At 44.5% G+C, this 13122-nt stretch overlaps 1 protein-coding gene across 1 annotated transcript in view; it reads left to right on the top strand.

The window, feature by feature from the left end:
• The first annotated feature begins 9851 nt into the window (after window positions 1-9851).
• LAMB4 (laminin subunit beta 4) overlaps window positions 9852-13122 on the top strand; it is a 41976-nt gene continuing 38705 nt past the window's right edge. Inside the window, exons 1-2 of the mRNA XM_054399329.1 lie at window positions 9852-9885; window positions 11047-11204. Coding sequence (XP_054255304.1) covers window positions 9852-9885; window positions 11047-11204 — 192 coding nt within the window. The remainder of the gene's footprint in view (window positions 9886-11046; window positions 11205-13122) is intronic.

The raw sequence follows: 13122 nt of genomic DNA, 5'->3' as shown, positions 1-13122 counted from the left end.
GGCGGCAAGCACAGGCCGATGGGAGTCCGAGCCGCGGGAGCAGCGGCGGCGCCCCGCCCGCCCTGCTTGCGCGCATGCTCGCCGCCTCGGCGGTCATGCGCGGCCCGCCGCCGCGGCCCTAGGCAACGGTAGTCCTGGGGAGCCGTAACTGCTACTGGGAGGTTGTGGGGAGTGGGAAGGAATAAGCAATGGCAATAATAGTAAGGATCTATGAGAACAAGGAAAATAGGTCCCCGCCCGCGCGGTTTGGTGGGAGCGGCGCGCCCCTGGCCCTTCGCTGCCGGACCCGGCTGAAGAGTGGAGCCAAGGAACGGGCGCAGGGCAGAGCCCGCCGAAGCCGTACTAAGTCACGTAGCTCCGGGGATACAGGCTGCACCGCCGCTCCGCGGAGCTCCTTGCGCAGACCAGCAGATCCTACTGCCTTGAGTGCTGGGGCCCAAAGCCACCGGTGCAGCTCTAAGTCACACAGAACGTAGAGCTGCAAAGGGGGGGGTAACAGGTATCGGCAAGAATTTGTGAAGCTTTAAGTTACTGAGCAATGGTTTAAAGCAAGATATATCGAGTATGTTCAAAAGCAAACTGGAAAAGCACTATAACCTGGCTTACGGTGGCAGTAACTGTTTCAGGCGCTATGGATGTATAAAAGCAGGCAATGTTTGAAAAGAGGCAAGATCTATCAGGGAAAAGGCTTTAAGACAGTGGGCTATAATAGTGGGAAAAGATTTTAAGCTAACAAGCCAGGCTTTAGACTGGCAGTGAGAAAACAGGACTCACTTATGCCCAAAATCTGAGAAAACTTCTGCTGGCAGAGCTCATAAAAAAACACTACCTCTCCACCACAAACCTTACCTCTTAGTAACAGCAATGTTAGTTTATCTTCAAATGTTTTCCTTACGATTGCAGCAATCCATGTTCCTCTGTGCTGGTGTCTCCTGAAGTCTTTACAACTGTCCTGCTACCAAAAACAGACTTAGAAAATCCATTATCATAGGGTCACACTGTGCTACTGCCACTGTAACCCAGACATCTTCCTACTGCCAAAAGGGAAGCCTTCCAAAATCTTTGGGAAGTACCAGCAGCTTTGGTGATGTCAATCCAGAGACAAGTGCTCCAGATAAGGAAAAAAAATTAAAATTACACCAAACACAGAGAGACTGAAGGCTCCAGTATTTTTTTGATAACGACACAAGTAAATAAAACCCACACCCCAGAAACACAGAAAGTGTTGGTTTTCACAGCATGAATACAGATTTACTCTTTTTAATGACTTGGAGGGAAAAGTAGACCTGTGACAAAAGAGTTCCAAGTACTATGTCAGAGTATATACAATTTATAGAAATAAAACTTTGGGTAGAAAGGAGTATGAACAGATTCAAAGAATGCTTTTTGGGGCTAGGCAGACAGCATGTTTCAAGGAAGGAAAGAAGGTAGAGTCACACACTAATGTTCTCAATGAATTCTGAATAGTCTGTTCTGATAATTTTGGGAAGTGTAATAACAACTGGATCAGAAAGAAAGAAAAGAGAGTAGAATTATACCACATGAGTTACATAATTAGGTTGAAAATACATTTATGAGTACATTTGTTCCTTCATCTCAGAAATAGCAGACTGCTTTAGCTACAGCACTTAAAGCTCTTATATTGACATGCCAATGGTCATTGGGTAAAATTCAGCAGCCAGAAATTTTGCTGTCTAAGCCTTATTTTGCCTTGAAATGCTCTCAGCAGTGAGGCTTGGAAGGAGCAAAAGACCTGGTTGTTAACTGTGCATCAGAGATGCGTAACAAATGTTCTTACAGGCTATAAACTAAAGCAATCCAATCTGCTGGCAGCCAAAAACAGTTTTTGTATTAGTGCTCAACATTGCGTTGTGATGCTTCTTACAGGGGAGAAGCGTCGTGTGACAAAACTACAGCTTTGCACCATTATAGTAATATATTTAACTACAAATCTCTCTATAGGATTTTATAAGGGGAAATGCAGTAAACATTTTTCAGAATTTAAGAATAGAGAAATTATACAATAATAAAACTTTGCATTATACCAACACTGCATATTCAACTGTACTATGGTAAAGCAACATTAACAGTGATGATACTGCACCTACCAAATACCATATGATTCCAACCCAAACTCTATTCCTCTCCTTATACCCCTTCATGCATGTTTTCTGCTCTCCTGATGACACCTCAATGGTGGCAGCCTATAAGCATCTGCCAAGTTACCTTCAGGAGCCTGAAGAGAGCAGAAGAGGAAGTCTAGTTGTCACTTGCAGGCCATGCAGGTGAGACAAGGGGCAGTGCCCCAGCTGCTGACACACATTTGTTTCAGTACAGTATTTAAGAAGATCCAAAGGTAGTCATCTATGTAAAAACACCACCGTCTGGCCAAAATAAAACAAACAAACAAACAAAGCCAGCACTTCCCAACAGTGATGATTTATGAAATCCCTTGATGTGTGCAGAGGGGAAAACCACATAAAATGTCTCACATCCATACAGATCAGCCTGTTCTGAACCACAAGTGAGACAGAACAAAAATAATAATAAAAAAAAACCTTCATGAATATCAGGCTACAAAGCACATTTAATATTGAAATCAGTAAGAAAGAAGATAGTAGACCAAACAAGGAGCAAGTATAAACGTGGACAGATTCCCCACCTGTGTGTTAACACACTTCTGAGTTAACATGCTGGAAACCATATGCAGGATACACAAAATGTAAAACCTTGCTAAAGCATTTCTAAGATAAACCCAAGCAGCTGTTGCCATCGCCTGCAGAAGCAGTTCACGGAGGCTGAAAAAGCTCTTTAAAAGTGCGAGAGAAATGGGCAGGAGAGCAGCAGTTATGGGATCAGTCGCCCCTCAGCCGGGAGAGCCCGGAGCCCGCGAGGTCGGGATGAGGCAAGGCAGAAGGGAGGGGTAAGGCTGGTAGCAGCTGCTTTACCAGAATGTGGAGGCATCGAAGTGGCATTTAGAAAAGAGGAGGAGGAAATACAGGTGCAGAAAAATAAATATGGTGATGAGAGAGTGGGAGTGGCTGGAAAGGGGGTGGAGGGGAAGAAAGTAAGTCTTGGGGTCCCAGTGGGGTGGGCTGGAGGGTGTGGGAGAGGGTAGATGGGCGCGAGGAGAAGGTAGGACAGGTACGCGCAGCAGTGAGGACAGCAATTGGCGACTGTGAGAGAAAACGGACCCCGCATCAGCTGCCGGGCCCCATCGTGTGGCGATGGCGGCGGGAGAACTCCTCGGCCAATCGGAAGGAACCACGCTCACAAGAAACTGAGGCGGCTGTAAGGGGCCCTTGTCCTGTCTGTCCAGCCGTTGCTGGGCGCTGTGGTAAGCAGGACGCTGCTGTGCCCCAGAACTGCGCTGTCGGTTGCCCACGTCCTTCGTGTGCTGTAGTCACAGAACGGGGCGTGTTAGAAGGGAATCTCTGAAGATCGTGAAGCCCAACCCTCCTGCCGGAGGACGATCACCTAAAGCAGATCATAAGGTGAACTGCGGGGCCGCTGCTCCCGCCGTTTTACCTCAGGGTTAAAATCACTTATGCCTGACACCTGTCCCTCGGGTGGTGAAGTTGCTTGGTTTTACCTCAGGTAAAATCACTTGTGCCTGACACCTGCCCCTCAGATGGTGAAGCTGCTTGATCAATGGAGGCTTGCTGCATTTATACGTGCCCCACTTTTAGGTAATGCTTAGAACAGGTGTAAGTCACAGATTGCCACACGCCTCTGCCGCCTGCCCTGCAGCCGTCCGGTGGCGCGGCATGGGTTGAGGGTTGGATGATCTTTGAGGTCTCTTCCAATAAGACGTATTCTGTGATTTTGTGATAAGCAGAGAGCTAAGGACAACCCGGCACTGAAGGGTCAACACTAAACCATGTCCCTACGTGCCAGATCCACATACCGCTTGAACACCCCCAGAGATGGTGACTCCACCACTGCCCTGGGCAGACCATTCCAGTGTTTGATAACCCTTTCAGTGAAGAAGTATTTCCTAATATCCATCCTGAACCTTCGCTGGAGCAGCTTGGAACCATTTCCTCTAGTCCTGTTGCTTGTCATGAAGAAGAGGCTGGCCCCCTCCTTGCTCCAACCACCCTTCAGGTAGTTGTAGAGAGCATTGAGGTCTCCCCTCAGCTTCCTCTTCTCTAGACTGAACAACCCCAACTCCTCATAGGTCATGTGCTCCAGGCACTTCACAAGCTTCATTGCCCTTCTCTGGACATGCTCCAGCACCTCAATATCCTTCCTCCAGCGAGGGGTGCAGGACTGAACACAGTACTCAAGGTATGGCCTCACCAGTGCTGAGTACAGGCACTACTGAGATAGAAGAATAGTGAAGAGGTGATTAGGTACAGTCAGCATGGGTTTACCAAGGGCAAATCTTGCCTGACAAACCTGGTGGCCTTCTATGACAAGGTCACAACATTAATAGATGAGGGGAGAGCAACTGATGGCATTGACCTGGACCTGAGCAAAGCCTTCAACACTGTCCCGCACCACCTCCTGGTCTCCAAACTGGTGACACATGGGTTTGATGGGTGGACCACAAGATGAATAAAGAACTGGCTTGATGGACGCACCCAAAGAGTGGCTGTCAATGGCTCCATGTCCCAGTGGAGGCCAGTGACAAGCGGAGTCACTCAGGGCTCAGTCCTGGGACCAGTCTTGTTCAACATCTTTCTCAGTGACATGGACAGTGGCATTGAGTGCACCCTCAGCAAGTTTGCTGATGACACCAAGCTGTGTGGTGCAGCAGACATGCTGGAGGGAAGGGATGCCATCCAGAGGGACCTTGAAAGGCTGGAGTGGTGGGCACAAGCCAACCTCATGAGGTTCAACAAGACAAAGTGCAAGGTCCTGCATCTGGGTCGAGGCAATCCCAAGCACAAATACAGGCTGGGCAGTGACTGGCTGCAAAGCAGCCCTGAGGAGAGGGACTTGGGGGTGCTGGTGGATGAGAAGCTCAACACGAGCTGTCAGTGTGCACTTGCAGCCCAGAAAGCCAACCAGAGCCTGGGCTGCATCAAGAGAAGTGTGGCCAGCAGGTCAAGGGAGGTGATTCTCCCCCTCTGCTCAGCTCTGGTGAGACCCTACCTGGAGTACTGTGTCCAGTTCTGGAGCCCCTATTACAAGAAGGATCTGGACATGCTGGAATGTGTCCAGAGGAGGGCCACCAAGATGATCAGAGGGCTGGAGCACCTCTCCTATGAGGACAGACTGAAAGAGTTGGGGATGTTCAGTCTGGAGAAGAGAAGGCTCCGAGGTGACCTTATTGTGGCTTTTCAGTATCTGAAGGGGGCCTACAAGAAAGCTGGGGAGGGACTTTTTAGGATATCAGGTAGTGATAGGACTAGGGGGAATGGAATAAAGTTGGAAGTGGGGAGATTCAGGCTGGAAGTGAGGAAGAAGTTCTTCCCCATGAGAGTGGTGAGAACCTGAAATGGGTTGTGCAGGGAGGTGGTTGAGGCCCCATCCCTGGAGGTGTTTCAGGCCAGGCTGGATGAGGCTCTGGCCAGCCTGATCTAGTGTGAGGTGTCCCTGCCCATGGCAGGGGGGTTGGAACTAGGTGATCCTTGTGGTCCCTTCCAACCCTGACTGATTCTATGATTCTAGGATCACCTCCCTGTTCCTGCTGGCCACTCTGTTTCTAATACAAGCCTGGATGCTATTGGCTTTCTCAGACACTTGTGAATGCTGTTGGCTCATGTTCAGTACACCCAGGTCCCTCTCTTAATTGCAGCTTTTTGACTACACATCCCCAAGTCTGTAGCTTATGATGGGGCTGTTGTGACCCAGGCATAGGATCTGGCACTTGGCCTTGTTGAACTTCATACAATTAACCTTGGTCCATCAGATTTGTCAAATTATCTTCTTTTGTTTTATTGTAACTTGTACTTCATTCTGGTTTTATTATTCAGTGCTACCAAAAAATACAGTCTTTGCCTTTGAGAAATTACACTTCAAGATACTCTTGAAGGGAGGAGAGCAGAAAAGAAGAGAGGGAGAAATGTACCAAGATTGTTTTGTTTTTCTGACCATTAGGTTTTATTTACAATTTTGGCCAGTTCTTTATGGGTGGGATTCATGCCAGTACACTTCAGTAGTTAAAATACAGGCATCTGTCCTAAGCCAGAGAACTGGGCTGCTTATAACCAAAGGAAAGCAGCAGGTACCTCCAAAGGAGAATTTATCCCTTTAAGGTAGGTATCTAAAGAAGGCAGTAGGATTGACTCTGTAGGGATTCCTGTCTTTATGCATTGTCTCTAAAGGGAACTCAGGTGATTTGTTTAGATCAAATATTTACTTTTCACATGATGAGAATAATTCCAGGCTCAAATAATTTTAACTTTATTGATTTTTTTTTTCTGGTGTTTTTTCATATTTGCATTACAGGGGAAAAAATCTGTATACCTAAAGAGACGTTTCTATGCACATTGGAGGAAAATGTGTGCCTGTACAGGCTACTGCCAACTGCCCATCAGCCAGCATCCTGAGGCCAGGCTCTGAAGCACAGCTGGTAACTCTGCTCCTTCCCTTTTCCCTCACTGCTGGGTGGTGTCTGCACAAGGACCATAGGCTGAAGCACTAGCAAGTCCTGTCCTTTGTCTGTGTTACGGCTATGTCTTGGGCCTAAGAAATGACAACTGTAGGACTTGTCATGACTTGAAAAATCACACACCAGTGCTATATACCTTCCAGCTAGCACGGGATGAGTGATGCATTATAAATCCAGATCCTTTAAAAGTGAAGAGATTAAAGAAGCAAGAAAGAAGTTTCGTAATCCCTGCCTCAAGCAGTTTAAAACCTCCTTCTTGCTTGGGGTCCTACATAAATCAAGGCATAGAACTGGCTATATTCTACAAATAAATCTGCCTTGATATTTACTTCTCACATAACTTCTCTGGAACAAAATCTGAGTTCCCTACCAAATATGCTAATAAAATGTCAACCATTCTATAATTTAGTAGCATCATAATAATACGTTCTTCAGTTATATGTCATTCATTCAGAGAGCACTTGACATACTGCTTACCCATAAAAAGTTAAATTAATGTCTTAATATATAATTTAGTCTTTTATTTCTTACTATTGAAACTTACTAAATACAAACCATCTGTACAGTAATTAATCATGCATGAATACAAACCAAATGCAGGATAAATTAGCCTGAAGAGTCTCCCACAAGTATTTTCCACATGCGCTTAAGGAAAATAATTTCAAAAAATGTACTTATATTAGTTATTTCTGCTAGAATGAACAATCACAGTAATGGCAGAGGACACTCAGCACTAAGTATTGCAATAGGATTAAAGAACACATATCTTTAATTTTTATGAAAGAATAGAAATTACTAAAAGAAAAGCAGTGATGACCAGTTTATAAAACATTTTTCACATATAGAGAACCTTCTATTTGAGATGTAGTGATACTTTACAAACAAACATGAATTCAGCCTTTCAAGCACTCAGAGGAGAACTGGTAACAAACATATCACAAGTACCCAAGACAGCATACCATTCTGAAAACTGGAATCAAAATTCCACAGATATCAACAAAGACACCAAAAAATAGTGGCCAGTTCTGTGCCTGATCTGGGGGATGCCAATTTGAAGCTGCTCCATCACTGCATTTCTTGCAACTGCACTGCACCCTGCATACCAACCTGCCAGTGCTTGCTGCTGTGGGCAGTTACAGGCAAAGCCTGTCCTGAAATGCAAAGCTGTAACTCAAGCAGCTGTGTTGTCTTTAGCTTTGAATTGGAAAACAAAACCCCCAAACTAGTGCTCATGGCAGTGATCCAGAGCTTGAGCTGATTTAAGGCTGGCTTGATACATCCACCCAGATGCAATCACACCTCTCAGGCAGGCATGTTTACAGTCACTTCAAACCCCAAAATCCACCCTTCCAGAATATTTGCACCCCTACTGGACTCCTCACCCTTTCTAGCCCTTGTTCATTTAGCCCAGTGACACTAGTCTTCTGATGTTGAGTAGTTTTAAAGATTTTGATGTTTAGTTGCAAATCAAACCAGCTGAAGAGTTAAACAACAAAGAGCTGTTTGCCACTACTTTAAGAATCCCATTTTTCTGCCCTTAACTTAGCCTGTCACAATTTTCTTTCACTGCACATATTTGCAGATGCCAGAAGCAATCACAAATCAAGCCTTTGGCAGGTTGCAGGCTGGGTCTCATTCTCACCTACACCTTGGTGCCTCAGGGGACACACTGTCTTCTCCAGTTGAAGTGCACAGGTATGCCTTTGCTTCCCTCAGCCGATTGTGCTCATTTCCAGATGAAGCATTTGCAGTCTGAAGCCCAGGTAAGACCTCTTCAGTATGTAATTTTCCTGCTAAGCGTGGAACTAAAGTAAGTTGGAATTTTGCTAGTCCTTGTTTCTCTATTAATGGGACTAATGGTTAAAGAGTATCATTGCTATTGAAAGTCACCATGTTAGACTGCAATGTGTGCTTACCAAGAATAGTCTTACCATGTATACCTTTGTTTCACTACCATGCTGTCACAGTGTTTGCAGCTTAAGTCATCTCTGAGTCTTCATTATTCTGATGGTGTAAAATTTAAAGTCCACCACTGCAGAAAAATGTTTGTTCCGTTTTGCCTCAGACACTGGCTCCGTGGCCAGCTCTCTCTGTAGCTGGGCAGCCAGGTACAGCTTCACAGATGCTTGCTGGTATTGTTCCCACTTACAGGCCAGTCTCTTTGCAGTTGTGGCAGGTTAGAGGAGCTGAAGCAGCACAAAAGGCTAGTGACTCAAGGGTCACCTTCACTACATGTGTTTGCTGAAATAGCCATCTAGGTATGGCTGTTGTGTTATGTGCTGTGTAGAGCCAAGTGAATCAAGCCTACAAGAAGCCTGTAACATGAAATACTTGGAAGGTTTTTGCTTATGTTCCCCTACTCTGCGGTGAGTATTTTGTCTTAGCTCATTCAGCAGAGCAGCAACTATATGGAGGTGAGGAAGACAAACGGAGCCAGGAAGCACACTTTGGACATGCTGACACAGGGATACCCCCAACAGCTGGAGCTGCATCAGGGCATGCTGGCCCTGTTGGTGCCTGCAGATGAAAAGAGAGGTGGAAGGTGCAAAGATGGGGGACAAGCTGTAGTTTGGGAGACCTGCTTGATGGCAGGATGCTGGGTTGCTTTTAGACCCATGACTGCCTTCTCCAACAGAGGTTTTGTGTTGGCAAGTTTTTATTTTCGTCCATGTGAGCAGAAAGGATGTGAAGTAAATGCCACAATGAACCTCCCTGGGGTTCACTCTGAGGTTGCCCTGTATGAATCTTTTTGCATTGATACTAATGTTACCTGCCTCACCACACTTTAAGATGTGGTTATAATCTTGTCCATAGCACTTGGCATCAGACATTTTTCATTGGCACCTTCATTAACACCTTGGTCTTTGTTTTAAGTTAATTAAGATAACATCTCCAGAGAAAGATTTAGATCTCTGCAAACAGCCCTGTTGAATTTAGTTACAATTAAATAGCTCCTCTTTGAGGATTACAATATTCTTGCTGATAGCATAGGTTTTATTTTACACTAAGCATGAATATATTTTCAGAGTCTTCTCAGAAAGCCCTTGTGAGGTGCCCCTCTGCTTTCATGTTTCTTTCAGTCCCAAAATTTCCATCATGAGACATTTTCTCTAGAACAAAGTCAATAACAGATTTCCTTTTGATCTTTATATTTTTGTTATGGCTCTGTCTCTTTGCTAAAGGCTAGCTCTGGGTAAGCTTGCATGTAAGGGGTACCTTGGTGAGGCAGAGCACCAAGTGACCTAGCTGTTCTCTTGCAGTAGTACCAGTTTGAATTTCACAAGGAGGCATGAAGCTGGGCCTGGACATCTTCTTACATCTGAGTAAGTACAGATGTTACAGTTAATCTAGGCCAATTTTAAAATATTATCATGTGATTTACATATTTCTCCAAGATTTTGTTAGAGTGCTTCTTTTAAGTACACTATTAAGACACACATGATGGTGAGACCTTATTTCCCACTCTCCTGTTTAGGATATATGAGGGATACAATACATTAAAGTACAAATAAAAGGTATATATTGTAACTGAGTCTGAATCAGGTCCTGAGAGGGACAATCAGTTTCTGCTAATGAATAATGAGTGTGGATCTGCATAAATAGGAAGAGCAGGCTAACCAAAGTTAGGCATTGCTTTGTACCTAAAGAATCAAACGTCACTCATCACCTGAAATATGGCCTGAGCCACAGACTGAAATTTGGCTGTAAAATACTGTATTTTTACCATTGTAACTGCACCATTGTTTCAAGCTTTCTGTGGGATCTTCTTTTTTCAACTGCACTTTTTATAGCAAGTTGAGCCAAGTGAAGCTGAAGAGATAGAGCCTTCAAGGTACCCATTGCTGTTCATGTTTGCAGGAAGGAACTTGTTTAAAAGCACAAGCCCTGTAAGGAAAGTCTTAACATAATGAAGAAAATATTTGAAGTTGTTTCAGAGAAAATAAACAAAAGGATCCTGCCATTATTTAGAGAATTCTTTTTTTTTCTGTTTAATTATTAATGACCATTCAATAGTATCTGAACAGAAGATTCATTGCAAATCATCAGAAAGTCTGGTGTCAGTCATGGTCTAATTTCCACTATTGCCACTTGGAAATTAACAGAAATCAGCAGAACACAAATCTGGCTCTGCTCACAGAGTCAATTGAGATGCCTGGGATTCTGCTGCAGGAGTGCTGGCTATGGGTGTGTAGAGAGCATAATAAATTATCGCTGGAATGTTTACTGTGCAATAGTTTGCTGAAAATTTATCTTCTAGCATAGTTTGCAATATGCTAGTTGTATTTTTATAGTGATTTTACAGCAGATATGTTCATTATCAAAGCTCTTTGAGATTCTACCAAATGATTTTATTAAGTATAATAGGCATACAGGCAAAGGATAATTTAGTTTTCTGCTGATGTTGAGATTTAACTGATTTTGTCTGAAGAACACTTGGGTGTAAAATCCAATTTAATTTCTCTTTGATCTCATTTTGTGCTCAGTGCTGATCAGACTCCACCATGCACAGGATGACTGCGATGCTGGGTCTTGCCACCCGGCTGTTGGGGACCTCCTCCTGGGTCGAAGCAAGCAATTAACAGCCTCGTCAACCTGTGGAATGACCAGTCCCCAGAAATACTGCATTATAGGCTACCTAGAGGTTAGTTTGCTCTTTCTTTTTTAATAAAATGAACTCTGCTTACTAGCAATATTCTTACCTGTAAAAAGAATTTGCCCAGACTAGGAAGTTTCTGTTGGATTTGTCTGAATTATCATTGTTATGGATTTAAGAACTGGGATGTCTTAACCACAGAGAGGTCCTCCAGGAGTACCAGAGAGATGCAGGGAGGCAGACACCAGAAAATGTAACCTTTTTGTCATTTCATTCTATCATGCCTTCATCTCCCCTATATAAATGGACAGCGCAGGCTGTTCTGCCCTCTTTTTCCCCTCTCTCCTGCTCCCGGCACGGACTGCTATCTTGTTTGGTATTTTGGGGAGGCTTTTGGCCTTGAGCGGCCTGGCTAATTTTTACTGCATCATTTGGGCCTGGGTAGGGAGGTATGAGGGGTGGGAACTGAGGCCTGATGTTTTGGCCTGGGGGGGAAGGTTATGGCCAATTGAGTTTGTTGTAAGCCCAGGTGGGAGAGAACTGGGCTGAGGCTGAATATGAATTTTGTATATTTTGCATGATTTTGTACTGTTGTGTATAGTTGAATAGTACTTCCATTTAAATTTCTAATTCTTTCCAATCCTGTGTGGAACATTTTTCTTTTACTCTTTTGGGGAGGGGTAAAAGAGTTTCTGTCTGCTCTAAACTAAGACAATCATCAAAGAGTGTGATGTAACAAGGCTGCGCCTTATTGCAGGACATGTGGAGGGTTTGGCAGTGATGTATAGCTTCTCAAGAGGGAGAAACATCCATGAGATGCAAATGAGCACAGGGATTTCTGAAGGAGCTTTGCTCTGCCAGTCCTTTTCCCACTCATGTCTCAGAGGTGAAGGCCACAGGTTGCATGTGCATAAGTGCAGGAGTGCAGTCCTGCAGGCTGTAGTCACTGTCTTGACAGACCTTTGCTGGAGGATGTGTTCCATACAGCGTTGAGATGTGAGGCAGCCTGTTAAGAGATTCACACCATATACTTTCATGTCTTTTAATCTGAAATAAGACCAGCATTGATAAAAGCAGAAAGCCATTTCTGGCAGAGGGAAAACCTAACGGTGATGTCTAGTCGGCTATGCAGGTGGTTAGACAGATCCAGAGTCTGGGTAATGAGATGGATCCCCCTTCCTCCCCGGCCACAGCAGTGAGGGCCAAAGTGGGGGGGAGGAGCCACACCAGGCAGAAGCAGGCATTACCCTATTGCGTGTCCTGGAGGAATTGGCCTTGCTCAGCTAATAAATTCTCACAAATATTTTCACTAAATACCAGCCTAGGCTGGAGAGAAAGTCAATAAAATACAGCTTCATTTATAAGCAATTGAAAATAATTGCATTTTATGACCTTCTAGTAGAATGGTGTGACAAATTTGCAGTGTGGCACCAAGCACTGCTCTAAGTTACATGTTGCAAGCAGAGTTTTCTGCAAAACCTTTCCTTTTCTGAAGTAGCCTGAGTCTTGGCACTGCTTGGTAGATGGGCACAAAGAGCCTCCCCAGAGCCATCGTCTTCCTGGCATTAGGTGAATGGCTGCTTTTTAGTTTTGCTCGTTAAAAGGAGCAATAAAAAATAATATTTTCACTTGCCTGTATTTATCCTTTGAATTATATAAATGCAGACTAATGAAAAGGAACATCTGTTCTGCAATAATCCCTGTGATTTAATGCTATTTCAACTTATCTTGACTCTTGGTGACAAGTGTCCTGAAGAGGGCATGAACTAGAAATTCTGCTGCTTTGCGGTGCTTGAGAGATACAGGCTTATGTTCTAGTGGTATTCTGCTCGATCAGCACGTGTCACCTGTAGTATATCAGAGTCCCAGTCAACTCAATTCTCTTTCTCACAAGCACATTGCTGGAGGCTGGCCAGCAAGCTTTGTATCTTGCAAAGCAAAGTTGTTCTTCTCCTAGGTCCCTTCC

Source organism: Indicator indicator, chromosome 3, assembly GCF_027791375.1.
Source record: "Indicator indicator isolate 239-I01 chromosome 3, UM_Iind_1.1, whole genome shotgun sequence".
Lineage (NCBI taxonomy): Eukaryota > Metazoa > Chordata > Aves > Piciformes > Indicatoridae > Indicator > Indicator indicator.
The sequence above is the reverse complement of the archived record's forward strand: the minus strand, read 5'-3'. Positions and strand labels throughout refer to the sequence as shown.